The 13,233-nt window shown below is 39.0% G+C and overlaps 1 protein-coding gene across 2 annotated transcripts in view; it reads right to left on the minus strand.

The window, feature by feature from the left end:
- Positions 1-1,473: 1,473 nt before the first annotated feature.
- TRIM24 (tripartite motif containing 24) overlaps positions 1,474-13,233 on the minus strand; it is a 43,618-nt gene continuing 31,858 nt past the window's right edge. For both annotated transcript variants that reach the window (XM_060776855.2, XM_060776854.2), the window contains exons 12-19: positions 13,069-13,195; positions 11,937-12,009; positions 10,120-10,288; positions 9,180-9,466; positions 6,439-6,574; positions 5,797-5,871; positions 4,663-4,812; positions 1,474-2,236 (exon numbers count right to left, since the gene is read on the minus strand). In XM_060776855.2, coding sequence (XP_060632838.2) covers positions 2,027-2,236; positions 4,663-4,812; positions 5,797-5,871; positions 6,439-6,574; positions 9,180-9,466; positions 10,120-10,288; positions 11,937-12,009; positions 13,069-13,195 — 1,227 coding nt within the window. In that variant the 3' untranslated portion in view covers positions 1,474-2,026. The remainder of the gene's footprint in view (positions 2,237-4,662; positions 4,813-5,796; positions 5,872-6,438; positions 6,575-9,179; positions 9,467-10,119; positions 10,289-11,936; positions 12,010-13,068; positions 13,196-13,233) is intronic.

Raw genomic sequence — 13,233 nt, forward strand, 5'->3', positions numbered from 1 at the left:
AACTACCTGGATCAGTCACAGTCTGGTTTCAAGCCTGGTCACGGTACTGAGACAGCTTTGGTTGCCTTTTGTGGATGACCTCCACAGGGAACTGGACAGGGGAGTGTGACCCTTCTGGTTCTCTTGGACATCTCAGCGGCTTTCGATACCATCGACCATTGTATCCTTCTTGGTCGGCTCTCCGGGATGGGCCTTGGAGGTGCGGCTCTGTCATGGCTCCGGTCCTTCCTGGAGGTTCGTTCCCAGATGGTGAAGCTGGGAGACACCTGCTCGGACCCCTGGCCTTTGACCTGTGGGGTCCCGCAAGGTTCCATTCTGTCCCCCATGCTTTTCAACATCTACATGAAACCGCTGGGAGAGGTCATCCAGAGTTTTGGAGTTGGGTGCCATCTCTATGCAGACGACACGCAACTCTACTACTCTTTTCCACCTAACTCCAAGGAAGCCCCTCAGGTGCTGGACGAGTGTCTGGCCGCTGTGTCTGTCTGGATGAGAAGGAACAAGCAGTCTGGGTGTCCTCCTGGACTCATCACTTACGCTTGAAGCTCAGGCGTCGGCGGTAACCGGGAAGGCCTCCGCACAACTAAGACTCGTGCGCCAGCTGAGACCGTATCTCGTGAAGTCGGATCTGGCCAGGGTGGTCCATGCCTTGGTCACCTCCAGATTGGATTACTGTAATGCACTCTACGTGGGGCTGCCCTTGAAAACGGCCAGGAAATTTCAATTGGTACAACGGGTGGCAGCCAGATTACTAACTGGTGCTTCTTGAGGGAGCGGTCAACCCTCAGGTTCTTACCTACAAAGCCCTGAACGGTTTGGGACCAGCGTACCTGCGTGACTGCATTTCTGTGTATGTACCCACACGATCTCTTCGATCATCTGGAGAGGCCCTGCTCACACTCCCACCTCCCTCGCAGGCGCGACTGGTGGGGACAAGGGAGAGGACCTTCTCAGTGGTGGCCCCTCGACTCTGGAATTCACTTCCCAGGGACATTAGACATGCCCCAACGTTGGCAGTCTTTAGGAGGAGCTTGAAAATGTGGTTGTTCCAGTGTGCCTTCCCAGAATAAGAACTCTCAGCAATAATGCACTTTAATACTGACTTAGGATGGATTGCGTACCCTCGTTTCTCTCTGAAAAATCCTATCCTAGTTACACTTTACCTGTTCACGTCAGCATATTCTCAATTTTAATCTATTACATTTGGCCTGGCTGTTTTTAATATGTCATTATTGATGTTGTTTTTGTTATGTGATTTATATGATTTGTATTTTATTGATTGTTTATTAAGGTTGTGTTACTGATGTAAGCCGCACCGAGTCCCTTGGGGAGATGGTAGCGGGGTACAAATAAAGATTATTATTATTATTATTATTATTATTAACCCATTGCACCACCAGGGGGAATCAAACTAGGGAATCAAAATAAAATAAATGATTTATTTTCCTATGTGCACAATAATACACTTAAACACAATTTTTCAAAGTATTTTAATTAATCTCCTCACCTGCTTACATTTTAGAACACAAGTAGCACTGAGGAGGTAGCAACCCTCTGACTGTACCAGTCCAGATCCTAGGACAATATCAAGCCATGTGTTTTTTCTCTCTTCAGGGGCTAATGGTCATATACAGTACAAAGAATGAAAACTATGGTCAGTCACATGGCTTTTTGAATGATATCTTATAGTTTTTAAAACAGTAAGAGCCACACATTAAATGTTTTTCCAAATTTAATTTCTTTTCCCATTCTTATGTGTGTACAAATCCTTTCATAATAAAAGAGTTGAACAGTTGACACTCTGGAATTAAAATACAATGAACTTCCAAAACACTGATAAAATTGATAGAAAGTTTTCTAATGCCACCTATATGCCTCATTGCTTGATAAATTTGTGCCACGCTGGGAAGACGGAACCTGCAGAAAATATCCACATCTGTAGAAGTCAATGGTCTTAAAACAGTCCAGAAAACAAATGCTGATAAATATCTAGGTAAAAAAATCCTTAACAGGAGACAGAACCAGTTCATTTTAAAAAATGTCGCTCTTCCCATTTGAGGCGTTTTTTGCGGGGCTGCACAAAGTCGTCGTCTGAATCACCTGATAAGTTTGGACTGTCTCTATTAGCACGGAAGTAAGGCTGAACAGGAAATGTTATGTTTGGAAAAATATTCTTCAGAAGTTCTTCAAAGTATGCTTCCAATTTCATGCCAGCATCAGCCACTTCTGAATCAGGCTGTTGGGAAGAATTAAACATACCAGTTGGTCCTTAGTTATATTTGCAGTAATATATGACCCAAAATAATTTGAAAGCATAGTTATCAAATCTCACTGAAATACAGTACAAGCAGTCCCTCAGTTACAAACTTCTGACTTACGAACAACTCATAGTTAAGAACAGGGCTGAGACAATAGGAAGTGAGAGAAATCTTCCCTTTGAAAGGGAAAATCACTCCTAGAAGAGTGTTCATGGGGAAAAGGTGTCTCCATTGAAGCTTTAGCACCAATCCTTGTTTCCACAACAAGCCAATTTTTTTCAAAATCCAAAGTGAGATGAAGTCTTCAGAACAGGGGCACAGACAACAAAACAAACACCACAGGGGTGTTAACTCTTCCCTATACTATCCAAAGCTTGTATGTATGTGTGTGTGTGTATCTATATATATATATATCTGCAGTTACACTTTAAAATGTACCTGTTTCAACTTACAAATAAATTTAACTTAAGAACAAACCTACATTTTGTTTGTAACTTGGGGACTCCCTGTAATTTGGTATTAACAAACAGGTAAATGAATTTCACTACTCTATTATCAGATATTTTAGCTGAAAAAATATATTCCTCACTCTGTCAAGATACACACAGTTCATGGATTCAGTCAATATGTCAGTATCTAAAACACGTTGCCACTCTGATGTAATTTACAATAGCATTTATAACTTTACAATTGGCATGCAAGATTACATTAGCACCTTATTTAGTGTAATATTATTTCCTACTCTTTGAATATGAACAAGCTTTTACTTATTATGTAAGGTCACAAAATGTAAAGATATTCAGAATTAGGCATGTGCTATTGATAAAAAGTCATTACAAAAGTATTGGGGGTGAAATGTGCTACAATGGTAAAACACATTTACCATTTACATTTACATTTACATTTAGCCCATCAAGTTTCAGATTTTTTGGGGAATTTTCAAAGGTTTTATAAACTATTTCAAAAAACTACAAGAACTATCTCTTTGAATTTGCTGTACAATGATAAAGATAACATGAGATAATTTCCCCCAAATTTCAAAAAAGTTTTGACAATTAAAAAAACCAAACACAATAGCTATCTCATTGAATGTCTCTCATATTAACCAACCCTGCCCAATCCAGAGATTTACTTACTAGAAGTGTCAGTCAGTCCTCAGCTTTGCCAATTCAATAATGTATTGGAACACTGGCTGGCTGAGGCTATGGAGGAAAAATAGCTCTCCCCAATCCTGACTGGAGCTTTCTGATGTTGAGCAGAATTCTGGGAAATGTAGTTTAGGGCAGGGTCTTTTGAATTCTCTGGCATAGGGCTCTTTGCCTTCCCAAACTACATTTCCCAGAATTCTGTGCTTTCTTTCACAGCAAACTCTGCTTTTTCCCTGCTGCTTCTCTCTCCTAATGGCAAGCAAGAGGCCATTAATTTAAAGAGGAAAGGCAGCCTTTTTGGCTTTGCTTTAATTACTTGCACTGAAAATAAAACTGACTTTGAGAGGCTTCCAAAATTTAAAAAATACAAACAAAAAAGGATTGGGTAAATTTTTGACAAAGGCCACACCCACATGTTGGATATCACCTCACAAGTATGCTTGCATGCTGGTCGCTTGGAAGGCGCTGAACAGACTGTGCTCTGGCACCACGAGAAGCAGAGCCAATCTTCAGAAATGGGGCTACAAAGTGGAATCCACGACATGCGAGTGTGGAGAGGAGCAAACCACTGACCACCTGCTGCAATGCAACCTGAGCCCTGCCACATGCACAGTGGAGGACCTTCTTGCAGCAACACCAGAAGCACTCCAAGTGGCCAGATACTGGTCAAAGGACATTTAATCAACTACCAAACTCACAAATTTTGTATTTTGTCTGTTTGTTTGCTTTGTTCTGTTAGAAATGTAATATAATTTGACTGGTTGTCCTGACACGACAAATAAATAAACCTCACAAGTAGAAATTTAACTAATTTGATCCGACTTACGAACACAAACAAAAATATTGCACAGTCCTATTAAATATCAAGTCTGAAATATGTATGTTTTAAATCTCTGTTGTATAGTCCAATGTCACATACAACTATTTAGGAACCAAGATTGTAAATATTAACACTGTTAGAAGCTGTATAAATACTATCATATGCTGGAAATAGGCAGCTTCTCTGATGTTGAAGCTTCTGTCTCTGATAAAACAGCCACAGTTCAATACAGACTGAGGTAAGACTTGGCTATGCTCTTATTCATGATAGAAAGATGTGCTGATGAAATGTTACCTTAGTTACTTTCAAATATTTGCATTTTATCTATCAATAAAAGAAACAAATGAATTCAAAGATCCTTATATTATACTTACAAAACTTTAACTGAGCACGAAGCAGATAGTTCAAAATAAAAATAATAAATGTATTTTCTAACCTCATTAAATTCTGCACAATTCTGAAAGATCAGCCTGAAATCAGCCACCACATCTTCCAGTTTTGTGTACAGTGGATAATGCATTTGCAATCTGTTTTTGATAGTTGACAAATCCATTGGCTTCTTAATTATTTTGTAGTAGTCAGGCACCTAAAAAGAAACTGATCAGTATTCTTGGAAAATAATGTCAGTGTCACTTTTGTTGTTTTGGTGATACAAAGAAATTATGTCAATGAAGATCTTAAGCAAAAGAGTCATGATATGCATTCTGTTTTTATTAATGACAGTAAATGGAAGAAATATGAAGCAAAAAATAAAATGAAAATCTTATTTAGCTAAAATAGATTTAAATCACTGCAAGGGGCAATGCCATTATCAACATCATTTGTCCCAATTTCCCAGAGGTTTCTCATAGCTGTTTTGCCACACTTTGCAGTTAACCAGAGTAACAATCTCCATTATATATTTAAAACAATTAGACACTTTGAGTGTCTTTTTAGAGAGATAAAGCAGGATACCCCATGGAGGTAAGATCAGCCCCCTCATTGATGGTTTTCCGGAAAAGACTAAAAACCTGGATGTTCGAGCAGGCGTTCAGTTAACTCAGTGCAATAAGTGTAATGATTGAAGGACTGGCAATTTGGACGACGAAACTGGATCGCGATTTTAGTCAAGAGATGAATTGGATTGTTTATTGATATATGTATTGTGGATTGTGTTTTTATGCTTTTAAACTGTATACTGTTGTTTGTTATAAGTTGTTGTAAACCGCGTTGAGTCGCCGGCTAGGCTGAGAAACGGCGGTATACAAGTATAGCAAATAAATAAATAAATAAATAAATAAATAAATAAATATAATAATGTGATGATTAATGTGATGCCTTTTCATACCAAAATAATGCATCTATCATTGATGTTTACCTGATAGCATTTACATTAATGACATGTTAATAAAAAGATCGGTGATCAGAAAATTATAGGTTTTATCAATATATATTTGGGAGGAGGGCACTCAGATCTGAGATCTGAATGATATGCTGCACTGAGGAGCAAGAATGGCTTATTCGACCAGAGATGGTTACTAACACAAACCTTTCAATGCATTAATAGAAAATATTGAAGGGACAACCATACCGTGGGAGGGACTGGATCTTGAAAAGCAAGGCTCATTTCGTGGCAGTAAAGGTACAGCAGTAGTCTTTCACATGTCTGCACAATAAAAGATAAAACACTTACTTGAAGAGCTACAAAAGCATTATAGTCACTAGATATGTAGTCCTGTTATGTTGGAGTTGCTGCTAAAATTATGACATTGTTTCATTTGCCTCTCTTCTACAGTACATACCTTTCCATGTTTTTGCTGATAGTGTATAATTTCCTAGAAGTACTGACTATGGGGGTCTGAAACATTGAGTCACCTTACTTCTGATAATTTTAATTAACTAATTAATTAATCAGCATATTCCCAAAATGTGTGAAAAAATTTGAATATCCTTTTGCTTTTACTGGCTCTTTAGAAACCATCTTCCAAATAAATGAAGATTTCAGTTTGATCTGCAGAGCAACATATAACTGACTGACTTATAATGACCTAAATGATAAAATGAACATGGTACAAAGTGCAATTTGTCTTTCTGATATGGTCTCAGTTCTGGAAAAGCAGTGACCACATAACACGGTTACTTTTATTACCAGCATGCAGTTTCTCAAGAAAGTGAGAACAATTCTAGAATAGTAATAATTTTGGAATTGTTTGTGAACAATTGCCTTTCTTACCCTCCGATCTGTAGGTGACAATTCCATATTGCCTTCCAGTTTCCTTTTTTCTTCAGACACATTACTTGGGCCGTCACAATCATATTCTACTTCTGGATTAGACAAATCACGGCAAAATGTACAAATCCATTCCCCGCTGAAGAAAGAAGACGACATGTATCAATATATATTCCTGAGTTCAAAATGACTGCAGATACAAAATGAGCTCAGGCTTGCCAGGGACATTAAAAACAATAAAAGGGCTTCTTTTCTTATGTCAGTAGAAAAGGGAAGAACAAGGAGGCGATAGGGCCTCTTTGAGGAGAAGATGGGGCAATGCTGACAGGGGATAGGGAAAAGGCAGAACTACTTAATGTCTTCTTTGCCTCGGTCTTCTCACAAAAAGAAAGTCATCTTCAACCTCAGCAAGATGGAGTGGATGAGGGATCAAAGGACACCCAACCCCAAATTGGGAAACAAGTCATCCAGGAATACCTGGCCGCTCTAAATGAGTTCAAGTCCCCAGGGCCAAATCAACTACACCCAAGAGTATTGAAGGAACTAGAGAAAGTCATCTCGGAACCATTGGCAATCATCTTTGAGAGTTCTTGGAGAACGGGAGAAGTTCCAGCAGATTGGAGGAGGGCCAATGTGGTCCCAATCTTCAAGAAGGGAAAAAAGGATGACCCAAACAATTACTGCCTGGTCAGCCTCACGTCGATACCAGGCAAGATTCTGGAAAAGATTGTTAAGGAAGTGGTCTGCAAACACTTAGAAACAAATGTGGTCATTGCTAATAGTCAACACGGATTTATCAAAAACAAATCATGCCAGACTAATCTGATCTCTTTTTTCGATAGAGTTACAAGCTCTATCGATGCGGGATGCGGGTAGATGCGGGAAATGTCGTGGATGTAGCATACCTGGATTTCAGTAAGGCCTTTGACACAGTCCCCCATGACCTTCTGGCAAACAAACTAGTCCAATATGGGCTAAGCAAAACTACGGTTAGGTGGATCTGTAATTGGTTAAATGGACGAACCCAAAGGGTGCTCACCAATGCTTCCTCTTCATCCTGGAAAGAAGTGACGAGCGGAGTGCTGCAGGGTTCTGTCCTGGGCCCGGTCCTGTTCAGCATCTTTATTAATGACTTAGACCAGTGGTTTTCAACCTGGGGTCCCCAGATGTTTTTGGCCTACAACTGCCAGAAATCCCAGACAGTTTACCAGCTGTTAGGATTTCTGGGAGTTGAAGGCCAAAAACATCTGGGGACCTCAAGTTGAGAACCACTGACTTAGATGAAGGGTTAGAAGGCATGATCATCAAGTTTGCAGATGATACCAAATTGGGAGGGATAGCTAATACTCCAGAGGACAGGAGCAAAATTAAAAATGATCCTGACAGATTAGAGAGATGGGCCAAAACTAACAAAATGAAGTTCAACAGGGACAAATGCAAGATACTCCACTTAGGAAGAAAAAATGAAATGCTAAATTACAGAATGGGGGATGCCTGGCTCAAGAGCAGTACGTGTGAAAAAGATCTTGGGGTCCTCGTGGACAACAAGTTAAACATGAGCCAACAATGTGATGTGGTTGCAAAAAAAAAAAAAAAGCCAATGGGATTTTGGCCTGCATAAATAGGAGTATAGTGCATAGGTCCAGGGAAGACCTGCTACCCCTCTATTCTGCCTTGGTTAGACCACACCTGGAATATTGTGTCCAATTCTGGGCACCACAATTGAAGAGAGATATTGACAACCTGGAAAGTGTCCAGAGGAGGGCGACTAAAATGATCAAGGGTCTGGAGAACAAGCCCTATGAGGAGCAGCTTAAGGAGCTGGGCATGTTTAGCCTGAAGAAGAGAAGGCTGAGAGGAGACATAATAGCCATGTATAAATATGTGAGAGGAAGTCACAGGGAGGAGGGAGGAAGCTTGTTTTCTGCTGCCCTGGAGACTAGGATGCGGAACAATGGCTTCAAACTACAAGAAAGGAGATTCCATCTGAACATTAGGAAGAACTTCCTGACTGTGAGAGCCGTTCAGCAGTGGAACTCTCTGCCCTGGAGTGTGGTGGAGGCTCCTTCTTTGGAAGCTTTTAAACAGAGGCTGGATGGCCATCTGTCAGGGGTGCTTTGAATGCAATGTTCCTGCTTCTTGGCAGGGGGTTGGACTGGATGGCCCATGAGGTCTCTTCCAACTCTATGATTCAATCATGTGTTTTAGAAGATAAAATAAGGTTGAGATGAAGCCATATGATAGAGATGTGCCCTGTCTTCAATTTCTTTACCAAATAGTATTTGTCATCTCATGATCAGAAGGAGATCCCCACATCAGAGGTGCAATTAGGGAACTGAAGAGGTGTGATATATGTATTAAGTCATTGTTAGAACTGTTGTTCTTTGGCAATGTGTGAAACAGTTACAATGGAAACCGCCTGATGTAATGCATAAAATTGTGAAATAAACGACAAAAATGGGTTTTACTGTTAAACTACATTTCAAACATATAATTTTTAAATTTTCTAACACTAAAATATAAATAGTATTCATAAACCTAAACAAACACCAACAAAAAGCACCCTTCTCAGAAATATAAGAGGAAAAAATATGAAAACATTTTCCAGAAAGTAGATTCCTCAATGTTATTGCCACAAAACACACTTTCACAGACTGAATTTCACAGTGAGGCTTCCTGTTAAGTCTTTAAAACAGAAAAATGCTATTTTGAGTAAAATCTGTACTCCCGATTAGCATGAGTACCTTGGAAAATTCCTGAGTGTGGGAACATGGCAAGAAAGGTGGAACACTTTAGGACACCTATCACAACACAAAAGCTCTCCTCCGTTCTGACACACTGCACACCAGTCTTCATTGGGGTCATCCTCCTTCCTGCTGTCTCCAACGTGAGCTGACCCCATCCATGCTGTCTTGCCACTGGATAGCCGGTCACCTGTGCTGTCTGGTGCTTCAGTTCTCAAGACAGTTGCTGCAGAGGAGCGGTTGGTATTCAACAACAATGAGGTAAGCATGGTTCGGGGAAATCTGGACTGCAGGAAAAAGGAAAACATGTAAGTCTGATAAAAACAGAACACTTTTACCAACACTTAATATACACACTATAGTGGCTCTTAAACAATAAAGGGAATTATGTATGTCAATAGAATCAACCAGTGTCACTGAATGGATATTTGAGTCCCCTCGGGGAGATAGGGGGGAATACAAATAAATTATTATTTATGTATGTATGTATGTATGTATGTATGGTCACCGCTTTCTCACCGGGGGGGGGGTCAATGCTTCACATACATATGAAACCTAACATAAAACAACAATAACATATAACTATCCATTAGTTATAGAGATATAGTTTTCACTATGCAAAGCTTCCAGCTACTGACTGCAGCAAAGTAGCATGAATCCCATGCAGTTATCCAGGTTCTTGATATACTCCTGCTACTTCATACACTCCAGCTATTCTAGGACTATTAGTCCCATTGGCCACCACCAAAATGGTGAATAGTTAAGGAAATCAGAGTTTTAACCTAAAAATCTAAAAAACCTAGAAATTGTCTACTCCTAACTACTCCTTTGTTGTTAAACATAAAACAAGTCCTTAGCAGTTCAACTCATTTCCCAAGAAAGTAATAGTTATTCCACTCTCCCTCATATACAGACTATTTTTCATAACTGTTTTGATTACATTTCGATTCCGGGATTCTTCATCTGTTTCTTGCTTCACTGTTACAATTGGGAAATCATAGTTCTCAGTGGGCATGCCAGGCTCTTGTTTTATTCGGATGGGCTCTAACATAACCACAGGGACTTTCTGGGTGGAATCAGCACCTGATGGTCTGCTAGAGGAGCCAGAGCTGCAAAAAAACAACAACAAAAAAACAAAAAAACAAAACAAAAAACCAGTGTGGAAACGGAGGAAAAAATCATTCAAAAAGAAAGAAAGACAGACAGAAAGAAATAGACTGTTGTACTAGGTTCTGCATCATTTTAATCAATAATGCTGTCAGGTACAATTGTTTTGATAGGGGTTATGGGAATTGGACATCTGTTATATTGCTTCCCATTTTCTACTGTTCAAAGTTTGTTTCGGCTATGAAGACACCTATATGGGAGGACATATACATATGGCAAGGTATACATATGTGTAAACTGAAAATCTCAAGTAGCTCCCAACATCTTAGGAGGGTAAAGGCGTTATTAATCTTAATACACATACACAATGCTTAGTGCTTTCTGCTCTCCCAGCCCAGTATGAAGGAACAGTCCCAATGTATTTGTATGTCCAGATCTGAGGATGTTTCATAGATCTGATCATTTCAGTCAACATATTCATTCCTCATTAATATGCCAGTATTCATATTAGAAGAACTCATAGATTTTTCATACAAAGCCAAATCTTAGTTCTAAAGTCACTTAAAATTTCAGAAGCCCATGCTGGCCCTTTTTTCAAACAGCTAAGAAAACAAGTAAAATATATCTCAATTCATATTGGTGCATCATGTTCTGTATGATTTTTTTTCAAATTTAAAACACCTCTTGACTTCCTTAAATGAAAGGTTGACAGTCAAAAGATCTGGGGTTTCTAACTTCTTTTCTATCGAGAAATTGATTCCTTTGGGAACAGTCTAGAGCAGGGGTCCTCAAAGTAAAGACCGTGGGACAGATGTGGCCCTCCAAGGTTATTTACATGCCCCCCACTCTAAACATTAGACTTAGGGTTGCCCCAAGTTTGAAATGACTTGAAGACTTGAACTTAAATATCAGCCAAAAGCAGGCTCATACGTCCCATTGAAATACTGGTATGTTTATGTTCTTCCTTTTAAATTTTGTATTGTTCTTTCATGGTTTTTTATACTAGAAATAAGATATGCTAAATGTACATTTGAATTCATTCATGTGTTGTTCAAACTATAGCCCCCCCCCCCCCCAACAGTCTGAGGGATTGTGAACTGGCCCTCTGCTTAAAATGTCAGAGGACTCCTGGTCTAGAGGCAGTGGGCAGAGAAACCAGTGAACGGTAGGGTGAGATCTAAAAGTACATTCTTTTTCTCTCACTGCCACCTCTTTCTTCCTCTCCGTCTCCACCCTTGGAGTGCTGGAAAGGGACAGTTTGCTCTTGTGACTAGAAGCAATCAGTTGCAGAAAACCTTTGAACCTAGGCTAAAAATCATATGTGACCAATTTGGAGGAAGGTACAGGTTACTCATTCTTGTATTAAAGTGATAAAACTTTCACATTGTGTGCAGACATATCATTAAGTATTTTTCTGGCCACTGTCTTGGAATGTTTCTTTCATTACTGGAAATGTTTTATCTATTAGTGTCACTTTATATACTGCCTCTTGAACCAAATAAACAAAACTCAAATTTAGTTTCACATTATTATTACAATAAGACAAATGGCATGGATTCCACCCATCTTCCCAATCCCAGCAGCAAATTAAATTGGCTAATCCACATAAACATTTTTTCAGAATCTATTTTTTTTATTACAGAGTCTTACCTGCCTCTGCTTCCAACACTGGAAGCACTGGGTGAACGAACTGGAGGATGAATACTAGAAACTGCACCTGATCCTAAATAATTAACAGAAAGAGAGGAAATATATTACCATTAACTTCTATTTTTTAAAAAAAAATCAAGAAAATGGAAACAGTATTATTTGTGCTGAGTTCCCTGCTATTAAGTGCAGAAAATTCCCAGTGTTCCAGAGGTCAAGGTGAAACTGTGATTTCACTGCAATGAAGAGGGCTCCTTATTACTTAAAGTAGGAAAACAGCTACAGAGGAATTCCTATTTGTGGAACTACTAAGGAAATATCATACTAGGGTCTTTTGAGGTGTTTTAAAAGCTGAACGATCTGTTTTAATTATGCAATGTAGTGGAGACAGTACTATAACAAAGACCTAAATGAGTAATCATTGTTGACGCCAGATCTATCATGGATTCCACTACCTCTGCCACAACAAGCAATCCCTTTCCCTCCTATATGTAAATCTGTTCCAAAGCATCAATACCCTTTATTTGATCCTAGTCTATATCTCTGGTACAGGGTTTGATTTTTTAAAATACAATGTTAATTGTGGATTAATATTGATTATTTTCCTAGTATCCCTCCGATTTTGATTTATTTTATGACTTTTTTTTGCTCTCATTAGCACCATTCTCTTATTTGCTATTTTTTCAATAGCTGCCAGCTTCATCTGCACTTAATATAAACTGCTTCTTGCTTTTACATCTTCCAGGTTCTTGATTCTTTGATGCCCCCTCATTTTTCAGTATTTTCCAGCTCATTCTTTGCTATTCTAATCTGAGTTTACTGGCTAAATGTTTTGCAAATGTCTACTTTGTTTACTTATTTACATCAAATCTACTCTTCCTTATGATTAGAATTCCTTCTACTCTCACCTGTTTGACCATCATATTATTCACTTTGATGGAACTTGATAAACCTCTCTTCCCTAGCCTTCCTTATAGTCAGCTAGGAAGAAGTAAAGACACTTGAACTTTTTATTCTATTGTGTATTTTAAATGCACCCCTTTCCATTTTCTATCTCTTATTTTGATAAATTGACTGGCAGAGACTTTTATGCAGCATTTGTTATTTTATTAATAACATTTAGCAGTGGTCATACCTGGGGATGGCACTGATGAATTTGGAGATTGCACAGTTTTGCGTGAAGGAGGTTTGGGTTGGCTCTGGTCCATAATACTCTCTCGCCTCCCCATGCTTTCCAAAGAAATATTTGCTGAACAGTCAATCTTAAGATATGAAGAGGTAAGGCAGTTATGAAGAGGAG

Source organism: Anolis sagrei, chromosome 5 (assembly GCF_037176765.1).
Source record: "Anolis sagrei isolate rAnoSag1 chromosome 5, rAnoSag1.mat, whole genome shotgun sequence".
NCBI classification, from domain to species: Eukaryota; Metazoa; Chordata; class Lepidosauria; order Squamata; family Dactyloidae; genus Anolis; species Anolis sagrei.